Source organism: Atheta coriaria, unplaced genomic scaffold, assembly GCF_025399875.1.
Source record: "Atheta coriaria isolate IRGN ID8LTWV9N9 unplaced genomic scaffold, Caltech_Dcor_3.1 hic_scaffold_7_pilon, whole genome shotgun sequence".
In the NCBI taxonomy this organism is placed as follows: Eukaryota; Metazoa; Arthropoda; class Insecta; order Coleoptera; family Staphylinidae; genus Dalotia; species Dalotia coriaria.
The window spans coordinates 6,710,022-6,727,414 of NW_027045449.1; the positions used below are offsets into that span (position 1 = coordinate 6,710,022).

The 17,393-nt window shown below is 35.3% G+C and overlaps 3 protein-coding genes, 1 long non-coding RNA gene and 1 other non-coding gene across 15 annotated transcripts; 3 read left to right on the top strand and 2 right to left on the bottom strand.

Moving 5' to 3' along the window:
• The first annotated feature begins 27 nt into the window (after positions 1-27).
• On the top strand, positions 28-2,240 carry Rab5 (RAS oncogene family member Rab5). Of its 3 annotated transcripts, none has more exons than XM_065308244.1 (4): positions 28-208; positions 531-778; positions 921-1,210; positions 1,271-2,240. In XM_065308244.1, exons 2-4 carry the CDS (start codon positions 534-536, stop codon positions 1,381-1,383), a joined length of 648 nt encoding a protein of 215 aa, XP_065164316.1. In that variant the 5' UTR covers positions 28-208; positions 531-533; the 3' UTR covers positions 1,384-2,240. The 3 variants fall into 3 exon arrangements, with proteins under 3 accessions (XP_065164316.1, XP_065164315.1, XP_065164317.1); XM_065308243.1 differs by having other exon boundaries at positions 30-213; XM_065308245.1 differs by lacking the exon at positions 28-208 and adding an exon at positions 247-373.
• Positions 2,241-2,546: 306 nt separating this feature from the next.
• LOC135796289 (uncharacterized) lies at positions 2,547-4,113 on the bottom strand. The gene is made up of 2 exons (XM_065308242.1): positions 3,254-4,113; positions 2,547-3,193 (listed from the first exon to the last, which is right to left on the bottom strand). The coding sequence occupies exons 1-2, from the start codon at positions 3,623-3,625 to the stop codon at positions 2,786-2,788; spliced, it is 780 nt and encodes a 259-aa protein (XP_065164314.1). The 5' UTR covers positions 3,626-4,113; the 3' UTR covers positions 2,547-2,785.
• A 683-nt stretch (positions 4,114-4,796) lies between these two features.
• LOC135796285 (myosin heavy chain, fast skeletal muscle-like) lies at positions 4,797-13,956 on the top strand. Of its 9 annotated transcripts, none has more exons than XM_065308227.1 (18): positions 4,857-5,021; positions 5,589-5,741; positions 5,965-6,137; positions 6,193-6,226; positions 6,634-6,662; positions 6,716-6,821; positions 7,017-7,199; positions 10,220-10,243; positions 10,295-10,387; positions 10,471-10,626; positions 10,695-10,857; positions 10,929-11,056; positions 11,124-11,186; positions 11,251-11,550; positions 11,783-11,866; positions 11,930-12,205; positions 12,262-13,620; positions 13,684-13,956. In XM_065308227.1, exons 1-18 carry the CDS (start codon positions 4,857-4,859, stop codon positions 13,819-13,821), a joined length of 3,627 nt encoding a protein of 1,208 aa, XP_065164299.1. In that variant the 3' UTR covers positions 13,822-13,956. The 9 variants fall into 9 exon arrangements, with proteins under 9 accessions (XP_065164308.1, XP_065164299.1, XP_065164301.1 ...); XM_065308229.1 differs by having other exon boundaries at positions 11,930-12,199; XM_065308230.1 differs by having other exon boundaries at positions 6,004-6,137.
• Positions 13,957-14,078: 122 nt separating this feature from the next.
• Positions 14,079-14,151, bottom strand: TRNAR-UCG (transfer RNA arginine (anticodon UCG)). Its single transcript has one exon. It is a non-coding gene; the product is annotated as a tRNA-Arg (tRNA).
• Positions 14,152-15,411: 1,260 nt separating this feature from the next.
• LOC135795128 (uncharacterized) lies at positions 15,412-16,272 on the top strand. The gene is made up of 2 exons (XR_010549029.1): positions 15,412-15,597; positions 15,832-16,272. It is a non-coding gene; the product is annotated as an uncharacterized lncRNA (long non-coding RNA).
• Positions 16,273-17,393: the final 1,121 nt, after the last annotated feature.

Below are 17,393 nucleotides of genomic sequence, written 5' to 3' on the forward strand. Positions count from 1 at the left end.
AACTGTCAAAGGAAATCAGTCACACAATCTGATCTGTCACTTTGGCCCTGAATTTTAATCGTTTTACATTCGTGCGATTGGTGCTGAACTCGCGAAATCACAACAGTTTCGCGACGAATTGTAGCTTTTCTATGTGCATTCAATCGAAGACAGTGTCGATTACGCAGTGAGCACGAGATTGGATTGCCTGGCGACGCGACGCAACAAAGTAAGGTAGGTTAGGCGGTGGGTTTGGGTTGTAAAGCAATTGTTTTTTTCGTCATGTCAAGTGCGTCATGCTCATCTCGTTGCGAACGTTGTGAAAGCGGTGTATTCGCGCAAAGGGGCCGCTACGCTATCGTTTCGAACCTGTTGACTTACTGTCGCCCATATTGTAAGAAATCTAAGCGCCGCTGAACAAAAGAAAAACCGAAATAACGCCCCCTTAATTAGACATAATTCAATTTGGTCACTGCCTACAATATGATTGAATGATTGTGTGACTAATACAGCCTAGTTTGTTTATTCTTTTTTTTTCCTTTTTGTTGTAGACTATGACAACCAGAACAGCGACCGCGCAGCGCCCCAATGGCCAGACTCAGGGCAAAATCTGTCAATTCAAACTCGTGTTGCTCGGCGAGTCGGCAGTCGGCAAGTCCAGTTTGGTGCTGCGTTTCGTCAAGGGACAGTTTCATGAATTCCAGGAGAGCACCATCGGCGCAGCGTTTTTAACCCAAACTGTGTGCTTGGATGATACCACAGTCAAGTTTGAAATTTGGGATACAGCTGGGCAGGAAAGGTAAGTTTATTGGGTTTTTGTTCAGTTGCATGGGAACTAGACACAAAACTCAAATATAATTTCCTAGAAATTGAAAATTATTGCTGTTTTATTTGTTTGCGTCAACTGCATATCAAAATAATAACTTTATGCTTTTTCATAGATATCACAGTTTAGCACCTATGTACTATCGAGGTGCACAAGCCGCTATTGTGGTATACGATATAACGAATCAAGATTCGTTCGGACGCGCGAAGACGTGGGTGAAGGAATTACAGCGACACGCTAGTCCAAACATCGTGATCGCGCTCGCTGGCAACAAGCAGGACTTGGCCACAAAGCGTATGGTGGAGTTCGAAGAGGCGCAGAACTATGCCGACGAGAACACGTTACTCTTCATGGAAACATCGGCGAAAACTGCGATGAATGTCAACGATATTTTCCTGGCTATTGGTACGTAATAATGAAAAATAATATGCAATGGAGTTATTAACGTTCGGCTTGTTTTTACAGCGAATAAGCTGCCACGAAACGAACAACAGACTGGCCCGAGCGGCAGCGGCCAGGGCAGGAGACTGACCGAAGGGGACGCCGGAACGAAAGCGCCGGGCAACTGCTGCAAGTGATCTAATAAAATCAACTTCTTTATAAACCACACAAACACATACACACACACATACTCGTATGTTATTGGGGTGCTGGAAGAAAAAAAAGCAAAACATTTATCAGAAAATTTGTTAATGACACAAAGTACGAGATTATTATGCATAAACAGTTAAGTATACATACAATGTACATGTAGGATGTTCCAAGGTGTCTTGCAACATTCAGAAGAAGAAAAAAAAATGAGATAAAAACACACATAGCAAATAACTTTAATTATTGCGACTTGCAAAACTGATCGTGTTTTATAAAATTAAAACATTTCATATTAAGACAGGCGTTAGACCCAACACCCTGTATATTTTAATTAATTTATAAACTTTAAAATGAAAGGCATCTCACGACCCGGTACTTCAATCAACTACGAAAATGCATATATGAATTATTTTTTTGCTCGATTGGGTTCCATATCTTTTCGTTAATCTATGATGAGTTGAGATGATGATAAATTTGATTATAGAAATGCATTTTTACTATATTATTAAAATTATTCTTATAAATATACGTATTATGTAATGTAGATATTATAGTTAATATAGATGAATTAACACACCGCCTCACGATGATACAATGATTACTTCTAAGCCGGAATTGACAGATAATGAGAGCGTTTTTAGTTGTTATATTTTTTCTCTTTGGTTTTTGGTCATCGATTGGTTTTATCAGCGTGCCCACACCGTTACGACATTCGATTCGAAAAGTTACGATATACTATAAAGAAATTTATTAATTATTATTATTATTATTGTGTAAATGTTATGTAATTATTATTTAAACATATGTATCAGCAAATTATTAATATATATTATGATTATTGCGATGCATGCGTGAGAATAATTTATTTGATACATTTTGTTTTTATGATTAAACAATTACGAAAACAAAATAGAATTTGAAATATATGTGCAATCACACAATACTAAGAAGACTTTGATAGCATACAATAATTATTCAACGTGCGTTTCACTGACTGCCTGAAACTGCAGGTTCGAAATTTCATTAAAATAAATGCGCATAGTGTTTGTAGAGGTAGAGCACAGTTCTGTGCATTAACCCGATTATTGTCTGGACTTTGTTATCAACTGCCAAGGTGAAAACAGTAAAAAAAAGTAATATGCAACAACGGTGGACTTATTTTTTTTTTATTACTCATAGTTCGGCTTCACACCCATAATAAAAAAATACAACTTTATTGCTTTGATACTTAATTCTAGAGTATTAAATAATGAGTTTAATCTCTAATCAACTAGAGATTATCAACCTTGTCAGTGAATCCCACTTGTAATCATTTCCTTGATTATTGTTTGTAAATTCGTAAATTTGATTGCATTGCATTTTATATTTTTACTATATGTTTGTATACATTTATTCAATTCCTTCCACCTGGGAAGTCGTGGGTGATACCGTTAGAAAATGGCGATGTAGCGTCCCAAGTTCGCCCTCCGTTAAGATATCATTAATAAACTTTTCAGCCCAAATTTTTTGATCCGGTTTCATACGCGCTAACTTATTACTCCAGTTTTTAGCCGTTATACTTTCTTCAGTTTCCTCTAATCGCAGGTAATCGTGTGGTTGAAGTTGTTCATAAGTCCGTGATAGTTTAAACTTTTTTGCGGGATTTGAGGAATGAATTATGGTTTGTGGTATATCTTCATCTTCATCTTCTTCCTCCTGTTCATCTGGTTCTTCATCTTCTATTCCATGTATTTCTGCTTTAGGAGGTTCTGTATAGGCGGTTGTATTATTTTTATTATCATATTTTAGTTCCCAGATCTTAGAACATAATCATAATTAATTTTTAAAAAATGACTCTGAAACATTATTTAAACTTACAAATTCATCCTTCATTTTTGGTGAGAGAGTTGTTACACTTTTATTGACCTGTTCATAATAGTCATCAAGAAATTTAAACTCATGAAATGCCCATGAAGGATAAAATGTTTGACCAATACTCTCTATATAAAGTTTCTTTTTGATTTCTCGTCGATAATTTGTCCGAAGAACGTTAATTTTTTTCTTAACGTCTTCAACTGTTGCGTCCGCCTCAATCTCCTGATAAATTTTGAGTAGTGTATCGTAAGCATCTATTTTTTTCGCTTTATCAAAGTACTCCTTTGATTTTGTATTCCACAGAGTTGGCAGGTCGCGGTATGTCCAGATAAATTGTTTCAATTTTGCGTATTTATCGGCTTTGTTTGGTGCCATTTTAAAATAATTTGCTTCAATACAGTCGAAGTTGAACAATCTTTATACTCAATCACGCACAATGAAAGTGAGTGGAGTTGAATGATGCAACGAAGTAATGGCGAACGATGGACAAGCAGAGTTTTAGGGTTAAAATTATTGACGCAATCAAACGCGCGCCAAAACGCAAAAATATTCACTCTTGTTAGATTTATTGAGTTCAAATGAACAAACAAGAAATTTGAAATTCATTATATGTATTGTTTGCAATGTTTTTATTAGTGTTAATTATGTATAAATGACTAATATAAAAAAATCAAAACAGGATTGAATGAAATACTGTTGCTGCTCATGGTTGTGGTTGCATTCATGTCATTAGGAGATGTGTTGTTGGTTGCATATATTTGAACATACGTATTTAAAGTTTATTAGATGCACGCAAAACATTAGTTCAAAAATAAATCTTATAGCAATGTGCAAACCAATTTATTGTGTAGATAATAATTTACTTGTTTAAAATAAATTAATCCAACATTTCAATACCAAATTTTTACGTTGCAGTTGCGTTATCAGCTTGTAATATACCATTATTTGTTCACCGCTGATAACAGGCGACTGCATGCGTTTCCCGGCACTAAAATTAAAAACAAACACACCGAATAACACGTTAATACAGCATGTACCTAAAGTTGACTAAACTGGTCATTGAAGAATTCCTGCAGCTGGAGAACGCGACGTCGCGTCTATATTTAGCAGCACTGCTCCAAGAACTCGCGCTCGTGCACGTCGAGAGACAATGATTAATGCGATCACTTTCTCTCTCGTTGAAGGAAAGCAATATACAGTTGTAAAACGTGTGCGAATTGTGAAGGTGTGTAACCAGAGTGAAACCGTAGCTCGCACGTTACGTATTCGTGGGCCCACGTAAGACTTTTATTATTCGATCACGGCGGCCGTGGACGAGAAACGTCAGGAGCAACAACATTCAGCGGGGTCGCGAGTTTTTAGTTTGTAGTATTGACTTGACGGACCGCGAGTACAACACGCGCGCTTAACAGATGTAGAAACGCGGCTGGAGGCTGGAGCTGGACATTTTACGACTTTTCTACACACAGGCACCAACGCGTACCTTATTTTTACAAGAACATATTTAAATTTTGACTCTTCGGCGGGCGCTATTTCCAGCGACAGTGTTTCGATTTTTGTGATGCGCGCGTGCTGCGGGAGGTGAGAGTGACTGGAAATTTCTGTGATGATGAACATGCCGTCGACCAGCACCAAGTGCGCCCAAAACATGTGTGATCCAGAGTGTGCAGATAGCAGTAGAACGCTGGGAATTATTCATGAGTTTAGAAAATTGTACGAGGACAAAATGCGGATTATTGAAGCTGAAGGTTCAGGCGATTGCAATATAAAGGTAGATCTAATTTTTCAAATCTCGGTATTTTTAAAAATTTGCTAAAATACACATTTGCGCGCTAATTTAAAACTTAAAACTTTGTTTTTCACAAGTTTTTGTTGAGGTAAATAATGTCTCAACTTTTGCAGACGCAATAATTATACGGCAAACAAGCCAAAAACATTAATGGATTTTTATCTGGTTGTACATTCAAATAGTCATTTTTAAGCACAATTTGTTTTTTATTAACATTTTTTTTAAGTGTGTTTGCAGTAAAGTGCGTGTATATATTTTTTTGTTGATGCCGAATTCAATATTTTACAAATGTAAATTCTTGAGTTACGGCGCCACAAAGTACTTATTCTAATTGCTCAAAGGTACAACCATGGAAATTTTGTTTTTCTTGGCAATAAATTTAAATATAACTGATATTACTTCAAATATTTATAGAATCGGACACCTAACCAACCATATATCCTGTCCCTACTCAATCTGCTTGTGCTTTATGCGTTTCTTGTTTAAAGTGCCTTGCACTTAATAAAGAAACTTCAGAAAAGTTTCACTCTTCATTTTGTGTTTCTGCAGGCTAAATTAAGCCTCCAGCATGACTGGATCCGCGACCTGAACGAGCAGAACGAGATGCTGGTGCGTGCGGTGGAAGAATTAGAACAGGAGGCCACGGAGCGCGTCATTGCCCTCGAAGAGAAACTGCGACAAAGCTCAAAGTGTGCATGTGAGGTAAAAACAACAATACTCAAATATTTACCTATTTTCTACATTCGCACCATTCGCTAACAAACGCTTTATTAACTTAACGCAAAACACGCTTCGGGAGTGCTGGTGATTGTGCGCAAGTCATTTTTTGTTTTATCGCATCATCAACCTGCATGCAATCACGGTAATTATGATTGTATCTTCAGCATTGACGCTTTTCTTATATGGGTTTGCCACACTGTTTTAGGTAATGAACGGATACAAGGATTTAAGCAATGCATTTCAGCACGTGGACGCACTTCAAGAGGACGTGTGCACTTTGGTGGCATTCATTAAAAGATCGATAATGCAACGCTCCTGGGATCTGGATAGCCTTAGTTTGCGAACTGTGAGAATCTTTGATATTACCCCTGATGTATTGTAAGATTTTTGTTGTTTCTTTCTTAGTAAATTATTTTAATATGATATTTTGCAGTCCACAGACACCTATAATGGAGAATGAGACTAAGGTAAAGTATGTAACCGTCAATAATAATAAGAAGAAACATTTGTCATCGGAGGTGCTGTACAGAAACAAAAATTTTGACAAACCAGAATTGCAAAGTCGTTATACGTTGGCAACCGATGAAACTTACTGCAAGAAATGTACGAAACCAATATTAAAATCGAAGAAACAAGATGATATACCTGTTAAGGAAAAAACGATGCAGACTTACAATGCCAACTTCTGTTCATGTTCGACGCGATTCAATACTCCATTGTTTGATGTTATTTAATTTCGCGGCAAAATAAAATTTTCATCCGTCTCCTGTTACTTTTACTTGCTGTTCATGTAGATTGCCAGAATATTACCGCGTAACTTATTGAAGCTCTACAATCAATTCAAATCACTAATTTTTGAAACAATTCTTTACAGATGCAGCACGAAATCGCATTAAAAGACAAGTAAGTCTATGATTAATATTGTGATAAATATTTATATTAGACAATACTTACAGAAATATAAAAATGCTGCAACAGAAACTAGAAGATGCAATGAATGCCAAAATGCTGATGGCCGCTGAAATGCAGAAGGAGTGCAACAAATGTGACGAATTGCAGAAAGTAAGTTTATTTTAATACTTCTATCACTAAAATGAAACCCCGCATTTTTGGCGCATTTTTGTAATGTTTTCATTACTTTTAATATTGATAACACAACGATCCTTTGGCAATGATTCATTCAAATTTTTGGTGTGGTTTACTAACAATTCTCAACTCAATCCTCAATCCGCTTTAATAAATTTGAATGAATTATAGTCAATGCTGGACATTCGCGACGCACTTGCGGCCGAGGTCGCCGACAAACACGACGTGATCCTCACGCTCAAACGAGACGTGCAAGTTTTGGAAGAGCAGTGCAAGAAGGCAGACCAGCAAACACACTTCAAGGATGACATCATCAAGGAGTTGCGGAAAGAGATCAAATTACTTAAATCAGAGGTACGTTTCAATAACAGTATCCTTTCATTGTCATTTCCCATCTTCTACAACAACATTTCCAGATATCAGCGTACACAAATGCTGAAAGTCCTATGAATACATTATCCAGTAAATCCATGGAATCCATTACCGATTCATCGGTATTCCGCTCCAGTTTCACAAATAAACATTATAAATGCCCAATACGTGAACATATCAATATTGAGCGTTATAAAGACTTGAAAAATAGTATTGTCATCTTTGTGTGCGAGGATGTGAGGCATAAAGAGATTTACAAGATGTACGATGGACATAAACTAAAAGTGGATTACCACAATCGACGCATCGTCCACGAATACGACGCGGCTAAATTGCGTAAAATATTCAGTGATGAAGATTTTACATCATCTCTAAAGTCAATACCAAGTATGCACGATGAAGACATTGTAAACTTAAAAAAGATTACTACTGAGAGGAATTCTATAATAGAGAACGGAACATTTTCTGAACTGGTTCACTCTCACCCAGCAATTAAGAATAGAAAAATGTCAATAATAACGTATGTGGTAGATAATCTACCATCAAGTACACTATATTTTAACTTAAAGCAATTAAAATGTGCAGCAAACGACGCGAGATCTTTTTTGTTTTGTAAAGATAATTAAAGAAACGATTATTGATTGAAGTTTAATTAGTAGTTACTTTATTTTGCTTATCATAATTTATGTTTATATACATCTTAAGTATTGAATAGTTTTGTTTTTCGTAGAGATGTGGTTGTGATATTATGCATAATGATGTGCTCATTGATAAATTGAACAATGTCTGCGACAACATCGAAAGAAAATTCGCATGGTCAATGAAGTTGCCGTGTCCATGTCCTCAAAGGTATTCAAGTCACCGTAAAACTGAAGTAAAGTGTAATGCTCCGACTCAGACAAGAACCCGAATACGAAATATTGCTTGTCAAACTATTGGATGTGCCAGGAATATAGCAATTCAATATTCTTGTGTGGGGATGCCAGTAGGCCAACCAAAAAATGATAAAAGCCAAACTTGTCGGATAACTGCTCCATACCCTTTTCTCTCATCAATGCCGCCTGCTCCAGCTTCCTGCCCTCTTGCATTTCCTTCGGCTGCACCACCTCCTCCGGCTACTACCTGCCCTCTCGCTTATCCATTACCCGCACCACCTCTTCCGGTTGCCCCATGTGTTCCACTACCATGCGGGTTTGACGTGCCTGTAATGGATACTAACAAAGAAATATCAACAAGAATAACATGTTCTGCAAAGTCCTTATGTGATACGGGATGTCAGACAATGAGAAATGAACGCAACAGCCAATCGATACAATGTTCGTTGATGAAACCGAAGGAATCAATTGTTGATTTTGATGAGGAGAGCATTATATACGAAAGTGATGATGAGAAGCTTCTTGGAAGAACTGCAGTTCTGCAATGTGAAGCCACTCCATCAGAATCTCTTCGTACAATTCAATCGATACCCTTTTCAGCAGTCTTTCCACCGTCTTCACTCACTAATAGGAGTAAACCTGAAAATAATTGTTGTGACAGATTAAAGCTGGATTCGATTGATCTAGATAATTCAACATGCCAATCGACTCCATCTGGTATCTATAAAGACTGTCGTTTTCATAAATTCATCCAGATACAAGAAACGAACAAGGCACCAACGCTATGTAGTGCTAGTCTGATAAATCTGAACAGCATTTTGGAACATAAAACTGGCAATTATGTTGCTAGTAAAATTAAAAAGCAAAAATCAGCTTCAGCAAAAAAAGCTTGCGATTGTACCGAATCAGGCAAGCCAGTCACTTTCAACAACTTGGAGCAAATTGCCAGAAATGCCGATTATTTGGCTGTTAAAGCTGCGATTGATATATCTAAATACAACAACGAATGTTCAGAAGATTGCAATAACAATAAAACGTTTAAAGATAACAACGCTGAAAGGAAACCAGATTGTTGTAATAATAAGTATCATGACATAGATGATCACTACAGAAGAAAGTTAAGCACGGGTGGAAATAGAAAAACAAATTCATTTTTATTTCCTGATTTAACTGCAAAGAGAGTTTCAATACAGAGCGAAGAATCAAAATTAGATTCAGAATCGGAATCAGAATCCGATGATGAAATGGGCAGTGAAAGTAGTATTATTGAAGAAATTCTTCGAAAAACATTGAGTCGTCCCAGCACAACGTCTACCGATTCAGTTTTACGTGACTCGAGTTCAACGAAAGATCGTAAACGTCGAAAAAAAGAGCAGGAGCGTGAACGTGCACATTCTTATAAAAAATATGATATAAATAATTTTGAAATTTATAACATGTCTCAAAAGGAAAGATCTATTTTTAAACAAAAGGAAAACCAACAAAATATTGAAAATACTCGTCGAAGATACGTTACAAAAAATCTTCGTCAATTAATGAATAGAACATCGAATTCCGTATTACATTCTAAGAAAAGTTGTTTGCGAAGCATTGGAAATCAAGATTTTGGCAAAAAAGTATCATTTTCAATCAGTAAAACCTCTACTACTAAATATGACATGCCAAGAAAACCTCGAATTACCCCGACATCGCCACCAATACCACGAGTTAGTCAAATTTTACACGCAGGCGAATCTAAAGCTGTTAAATGTTTACTGCAAAATTCAAGTTCGAGCACTGAGTATATACAAGGTTTATTTGACTTTCTACGCAAAACAAAGAAACACACTGAAGACACTTCTGTTTCCGAGGTTGCTCCATCAACCTCGGGCCACTCAGATGAATCAAAATGTGCAGAAGTGAAGAAACCAGATGAAAGGAATATACTCTCTGATACTCAAGAGAATAATGCAAAGGCCATTGATTGGACGGAAGTGGCAAAATTGCTTCAACGGTAGTGCGAAAAGGGTTCAAATTTATTGTAGACATTTCAAGAAATAAAAACATCCGAAATGTTTTTTTTGCATATTTTTGTTTCAGTTCATTGTTTTAATACTTTTAATAATAATAAATATTTTTCTATTCTAGGCAGAGGAGAGAACCAATACTGAGGTATGTTTTTACTTTTATGATAACATAATATTTATCTAATTATTTCCTAAGATGATGCACTTGGAATGTGAAAATGTTCAATTACGTGCGGCGATTAAGAAAGCAACGATTCAATTAGAAATGTTCGAGAATAGCAATGAGATTGTAATAACCCCTACTAATATGAATTAATTTTTATTTATTCGTATCTTATGTTGATTTATTAAATTATATAATTACTATTACAGTTTAGTGAAAATAATGAGATGAAACATTTGTATGAAGAGACCATACAAAAACTCTGCCATCTTGAATGTGAGAAGGAGGATCTACATAAATTACTCCATGATCATAAAATAGAGAGCTCGAGAAAAATTGCTGCTTTAGAAACCATGCTCATTGAGGTACATGCAAACTATTTTCATACTAGAACAGTGGAGTAAATAAATTAAAATTACTCGCTGCTTTTTAGTGTCGCCGTGCCAAACCTTGTGCTTCAATTGGGCAACAGACAATCTTGCCGCAAGCTTGTGTTGAATGTGAAACTGACCCACCGCCAATAATGGATAAATGCGTCGGGGATTGCCAAGCCCCTCTTTCTACCACTGGATGTCAAACACATGATTTAAGAAGAGGTACAGCTTATATAATACGTGTTTTTTATGTGGATTAATATGTTATCAAATGTTGTATATTGTGTTATTAGTATTATCCTGCGAACATGAAACTTGGTGTGACTGTAAATCCGATAGCGTCACATCTTTAAAAGCGGAAGAGACTAAACTGGAAGAAGTTGTACATGGTTTGCAGTCAAGTGTTAGCAAAATGATTGTCGTAAGTTATATTTACTTTTACGAGATTTTGGATTAAATCATAACTTAAACTTGATATATTTTTTTAGTCGGAGTGTCAAATAAAACAAGATAAAGCCAGAATTTCCGAACTGGAAATGCAATTATCTTGTGTAAGTTGAAATATCAATGCGTATATTAACACCTATATATTTGGTATTTATATGTCTTTAATAGGCTTGGAAAACTAGAGATTGTGAAGTACAAGCGGCCCGCCAATGTCGAGAGAAAGAAATCACAAATTTAAAACAAGTCATTGATAATTTAGTTAAAAATTTAGATAATGAAAAGCAACGCTCCGATAATCTACAGAAAGCGGTTGATATGTATCATGACACAGTAGACACAATGAAAGAATCCGAGCATAAGTTTAAACAAGAAGTTTTGGGTCAAAAACGTACCATACAGAATTTGCAAGAAGTTTTAATCAAAACAAAGCAGAACTTGGAGGAATTGCAAGAAAAGAGCAACATTGAAGTAGGTTTAAATTGGACCTCGCGTTGGTTTTCTTCAAATGCTTCAAATGAGAGTAAAACATCGCGTAAAAACAAAAACAACAATAATGCCAATACCAGTGTGCACGATGTTTGAAATGCATGCTTATTTATTTGTATTTATTTTGTGCATGAGTGTTTGAATATTTATTTAATTTAGTGGTGTGCAATTGATTCCTACCTTTCCCAAATCCTTAATTTATTTAATATTTTAGTGCCAAGAACATAGTATATTGGTGGAAAAATTAATAACAATTGTTACTGCAGCAGAAAAGGAGATTCAAGTATATGTGGAACAAGTATGAACTAAGTTGATATTAACTGAATTGGAAGGCATTTTAAATTTATTTACTGATTTTTAGTGTGAAGAGTTTGCCATTTTGATTGAGAATTTACGAGATGAAAATATACAACTAGAAGAGAATTTGTTTTATAATCACCAAGACTTGGAAATGTATGAAATGCGTTTGTCAAAGTATCAAGGCATGTACAATCAAGTTGAATCACAATGTGGAACCCTTAAGAAAGAATTACAAGCGTTAGAAGCTCAAAAGTATGAGAAGGATGTATTCGTACAAGATTTAAGCGAACACTTAGCAGAGTGTCAAAAGGAATTGGCCGATTTATTCTCAGTACTGGTGAAAGTAATACTAACTATACAAATGACTTATTTTGTTTATACATTTTGTTGTAGAATTCGGAAAAGGTTGAAAAAGAGGACCAAACTGAACATATAGCCGAATTACAATTGCAACTAACTTTAACTTCAGAAAAATTAAACTGTACTTTAAATGCTCTTGACCGTGAGAAGGAGCAATCGGCAAAGCTATCAAAATCGCTAGTAAAAAATCAAAATGTTACAGCGACAATAAGAAACGAGACAATTTTAGCTCATGAAAAGCTTCAGGCCGCGGCATTAACAATTGCAAGTCATGAGCAGAAAATCAATATATTTTCACAAGAAATTATTAAATATCAAAGTGTAATTGAAACATTAGAACATGATCAACGTAACTTAAATCAACAATTAGAAGTTGCTCAATTGCAATTGGAGAGCAGATGCACTGAATGTGACAAGTTTTGTCAACAAATTGCCGAATTGAAAATTTACCATGAAAATGAGGTGAAAAATTTATCTGATAAACTCTATGATATGGACCGAACCGAAAGCAAGTTAAAACAGAATTTGATTGACACGGAAACTAAGTATCATACGCAAATTAATCAATATCTCAGTGAGCAAGAACGTTTGATCACAGTCGTTAACACTCTTGAACATCAGATTACTCATATAAATTCACAGCTTATGGAAAAAGAACGACATTTAGAAGTGCTAAAATCTAATATTTGCAGTCAAGAATTGGTACAGAATAAACATGAGGAGATTATTCATTTGAAGAATGAAATCAACACGTTGATTCAAACGCAGGTAATGTTGAAAGCGGATAACGAAAAGTTACAGATGCAATTGGGCCATATGCGTTCTTCACTCACCGCGAATGATGAAAAAAATAAATTGATTATTGCCGAATTAGAGGCTTGTTTAAATGATCTTCATAATGATAAAGATTTTCTGGTGCGCAAAAATGATCAGTTGCTGGCAAAAATACAATCGCTGCAAGATATTTTCAACTCGAAAACGGAATCATTGGTCACTTTGGAGTTGGAACTGACTGAAGCGAAGTTTACTCGCGATAGTTTGTGCAATGAGAGTAAACAAGTTATTGATCATGTAAAATGTTGGTTGGAAGAGCAGCGCAAGATAAATATTGAGTTAAATGAACGTATTAAGCATAAGAATGATGTTATCGGTAAGCTTAAGCAGGAAAAGAAGAATTTGATAGCTAGGTTGAAGCAAGTTTCGTCCAGCGTTGTGGATTCCTCGTTGCAGAAGACTGCTTCGAGTAATTGTACTGCGTACACACGTCAACAGCAGCAATCACAATACCCTATGCAGGTGTTGCATTCGCCACCGCCTCCGAGACGGGGCTGGAGTTTAGGATCGGTTGACAGCGCGCCATGTAGTTTAATTGACGATTCTGACTGGGAAGCGGTAATTTATGAATGATTGTGTAAAGGAATCACCCTTACTTGTATTTGTTATATTTGTGTTTAGGATAACAATGACGAAGAGCATTGCCCCCAAATATGGATTCATAGAGTTGAGTGTCTCACTGAAGAACTGCAACGCAGCAATTTGTATTGGAAATCTAAGATGACCGAACAAGAGTATTCAGTTTCTAGGGACAAATAGCGTTGCGGTTTCATATATACATATTTATATATTTTAAGACTGGTTTTACATGCTTTTTACTAATTTATAAAAGATTTAGTTTATTGTTTTTCTTTGTATTATTTTGTGTTTGACTATTAAAAAATGTCATATTAAGTTTCTGGTTTGCTTTTATAAATGGAAAATATAATATATGATAAATTTTGTGGTCTAAAAGAAAAATTCGGAAATGTAAGCAAGTTAATATTAAGATTAAAAGAAAACAAAAGAAACAGATGCGACCGTGACAGGACTCGAACCTGCAATCTTCGGATCCGAAGTCCGACGCCTTATCCATTAGGCCACACGGTCAGTTGTCAATACCCTCAGTAAATAAATTCACCCCCTAATTTACAATATAAGTAATCAACTAACCAACTTTATTTGCATTTTTATTTATTAATTTTAATATAGTCTACATCAGTTCAGTAAATTCTTTGTCACATTATATATCCAGCCTCTAACGTGTTTATAATCAGTTACAATAATGATAATAATAATAATTAATTGGTAGCGTCGGGTCCGCTTCGACCAAACCGCATATGGCCGTAGTCATCAAACTCATCACGCTTGCCAAATCTGAGATGCCCGTAATCGTCCGAGGTTTGGCGTTTGTTCAGTTCAAACAACTCGTCGTCATCTAAATATATAGCACACAAAAACATGAAACACGCAATATTCATTAATATCCAAATATTACCTAAGAATTCGTCTTTCAGTCGCGAATACTGACTAAGTGGGCGTTGTGCCAGCCTCAGATAAGGTCGAGTATGTAATCGATGAGAATTATCATTGGGACGCACATTGGACGTCGCCGCTGCAGTCGACCGAATCGAATTACAAGCAAAAATAATAACGAAAAAAATTAAAAGACTTGAATAAACTTTTGAATAAGTCATTGTAGAGCACTAAAACACACACTTCGATTTTATTGATGGTAAAAATTGCGATAATAATACTTACATGTTTTTAAACGGTTCCGCTCTCGTTCAAATCTTGATGAACACTGCATCACTCGAAAGAAGGCGGCTATTTAAATATTCTTTGCTTGCATGAGTCTATTGAATAACAAATTCTTATTATTCTTCAAGCATAAGCCAATAGTAATTCAATTTTATATTTGCTTCTTCTGTGCGCACCAGTCACTTTTAATTTATGTCTTCAAGTACAATCATTATTGACATGTACATGAAATTTCATTACTTTGAATTTTTTACCATTTGACTCAAAATATTGCATTAAAATAATGAAAAATAAATTGAATTCAAATTCTTTGAATAATTATAAAATAAATAAATTTGATTACGTGTAGATAACTTGTAACTATCCAAGTTTTACACAGGATTTCTAAACGTCATCATAGATTATATTGTTAATATTATACAATTTAAAAATAAATATATTGGTATTACGTGTACAATAAATTGATGATTTATACAACAGGAACACTTGCGTGACTGATATTGCTCCGAATAGAGACCTTCGTGATCAATACATGTTTTTCTTTTTTGTAATGATAATAATATGACCCTCGTTGCTAATAAATAATTATTGATGCTGTAAATGTTCACACATGAGCAAACATATTAATTTGTTTTTGAAATTTAAATTTGCGTGGGGTGTTACACCTTTCAGTATAAAACTGTACCAAAAATGCATCTGAAAGCATTCGTTCATTGCAAGCATTGCAAGATAACTTTCAACATGCGGAACTTCATATTCGTATCAGTTCTGATAGTTGCTACCGTATCCGTGCATGTAAGTTAAATTTTAATATTCTATGTATTAAATATCCAATCGTTGCCCGCCACTTCGGCTTGTTGTTTCTTGAACCGATTATGTGCCCACTTTGAGAATAAGGTTCACCATTTTAATTTTAATATAATTTAATAATAATGCAGTCTAGCGCTATTTCATTGTGAAAGTTTCCAATTTTTTTAACCGAATTTTGCATCTATAATATTAATAAGCATTAAACGTTGTATTTCTTAGGCTTTGCCTGATGGACCACCAAAGGGAAAGTTTTTTGAAAACCTGAGAACATGTCTAGGAAACAGATGGGAAGAAGTGGCAACTCAATTTACACCAGGCCAAAGACCAGACTTTGCTAAAATAATGAACGATCCAAATAAGGCGTGCATTCCTGAATGTGTCTTAAAGAAGTTCAATGCAATTGACGCACAGGGACAACTTATTGTCGACAAAGTCAAGGAAATGAATATGCCTGGAAAGCCTGATGACTCAAAGATTACAGCTTGCGTTGACAAGAATAAAGATGAAAAAGACAAGTGTGCCAGGTTGATTGCTACTAGTGTTTGTCTTCTCAAAAGAGGCAAAGCTTAGTTTGGAAGAATATACTCGTAAGCCGACTATAACAAACATGATTACAAATAAATACATATAAAAAATAATAAATTATAAAAACACTACAAACCCCTTATATCGGAACTCCCGCAAACAAAACTTACCCTATACCAGAAATCTATTTAGTTGGTTGGTTAAAATTCCCCTATCTATACACACAATTTACAACGTAATCGTCATTGTCTATAACGTAAAAATAAGTTCATATTAAGACGTCTTGTAAATACAGACGTATTTACTAAAATAAAACACCCTGTATCTCGTAAACTAATTGATTTTATCAAACTATCTCACTGCAATGTACTAGTTGGAGAGTTCCCCTATGCAATGAATACCTTTTCAACTTCTTAGCCCTTTTGAAGTGCGCTAAAACATCCTTTAAAAATAAGCATTTTTCAAAAAGTTAAAAATCATAGTGTAAACAACATCCTGTCTCTCAGAATTAATTGACTTTCCTGAAGTTTTTCTGCGTCATATTAGAGTCCAACAGGCTAAATTTGAATTAAAATGGATGTTTTTCGAGTTTAAATATTTTCACTTTTTCTGTTTATACCCTGTATATTAATTTTCATGTCTATCCCCTGAAAATTGAAGTAAATTTGATGTTTTTGAAAATTTTCCTATTTTGAATTTCTTGTCGTTGCACCGACAAGTTGCCGTTGAGCACCGTACGAGACTAGCAGTAAAAGTGACTCGTGTTCCGGGCACCGTATAAAGGAAGCGGTAGAAGTGACTCAATTCAGGGCACCGAATAAGGGCAGCGGTAGAAGTGACTCCCATTCTGGGCACCGTACGAAGGTAGCGGTACAAGTGACTCGATTCAGGGCACCGTATGAGACCAGCGGTATAAGTGACTCAATTCAGGGCGCCGTACAAAAGTAGCAGTAGAAGTGAGTCGTATTCATAAAATATAAATTGTTTTTGGACCTTTTTGCCCAGGAAATTTAATTATTCTATATTTTTACCTGATAGAGAATTTTCCAAACTTCCATAATCCGAAAATGCTCAAAAAAATGACGCAGCACGTAAGGTATACAGTAAACTACGAAGACAATAAATTATTTATTTGTAATAGTAAATTAAATTCTTGTTTTTTTCAATCTTATGACTTTGGCTTTGGGATGCCAATAAATTCTTTTCTTATGCCGAGAAATATTGAAAGTAAAAGTAGATTTTCTGTATGCCGTTTA

What these genes read in the sequence shown, in the direction of transcription:
- Rab5 (XM_065308244.1), top strand. Translation starts at nt 534, where the DNA reads ATGACAACCAGAACAGCGACCGCGCAGCGCCCCAATGGCCAGACTCAG. An exon ending in GATACAGCTGGGCAGGAAAG is followed by an intron (nt 779 to 920) that starts GTAAGTTTATTG and finishes GCTTTTTCATAG; the next exon opens with ATATCACAGTTTAGCACCTA. An exon ending in CGATATTTTCCTGGCTATTG is followed by an intron (nt 1,211 to 1,270) that starts GTACGTAATAAT and finishes TTGTTTTTACAG; the next exon opens with CGAATAAGCTGCCACGAAAC.
- LOC135796289 (XM_065308242.1), bottom strand. Translation starts at nt 3,625, where the DNA reads ATGGCACCAAACAAAGCCGATAAATACGCAAAATTGAAACAATTTATC. An exon ending in CAAAAATGAAGGATGAATTT is followed by an intron (nt 3,194 to 3,253) that starts GTAAGTTTAAAT and finishes TTATGTTCTAAG; the next exon opens with ATCTGGGAACTAAAATATGA.
- LOC135796285 (XM_065308227.1), top strand. Translation starts at nt 4,857, where the DNA reads ATGATGAACATGCCGTCGACCAGCACCAAGTGCGCCCAAAACATGTGT. An exon ending in GCTCAAAGTGTGCATGTGAG is followed by an intron (nt 5,742 to 5,964) that starts GTAAAAACAACA and finishes ACACTGTTTTAG; the next exon opens with GTAATGAACGGATACAAGGA. An exon ending in TCGAGAATAGCAATGAGATT is followed by an intron (nt 10,388 to 10,470) that starts GTAATAACCCCT and finishes TTACTATTACAG; the next exon opens with TTTAGTGAAAATAATGAGAT.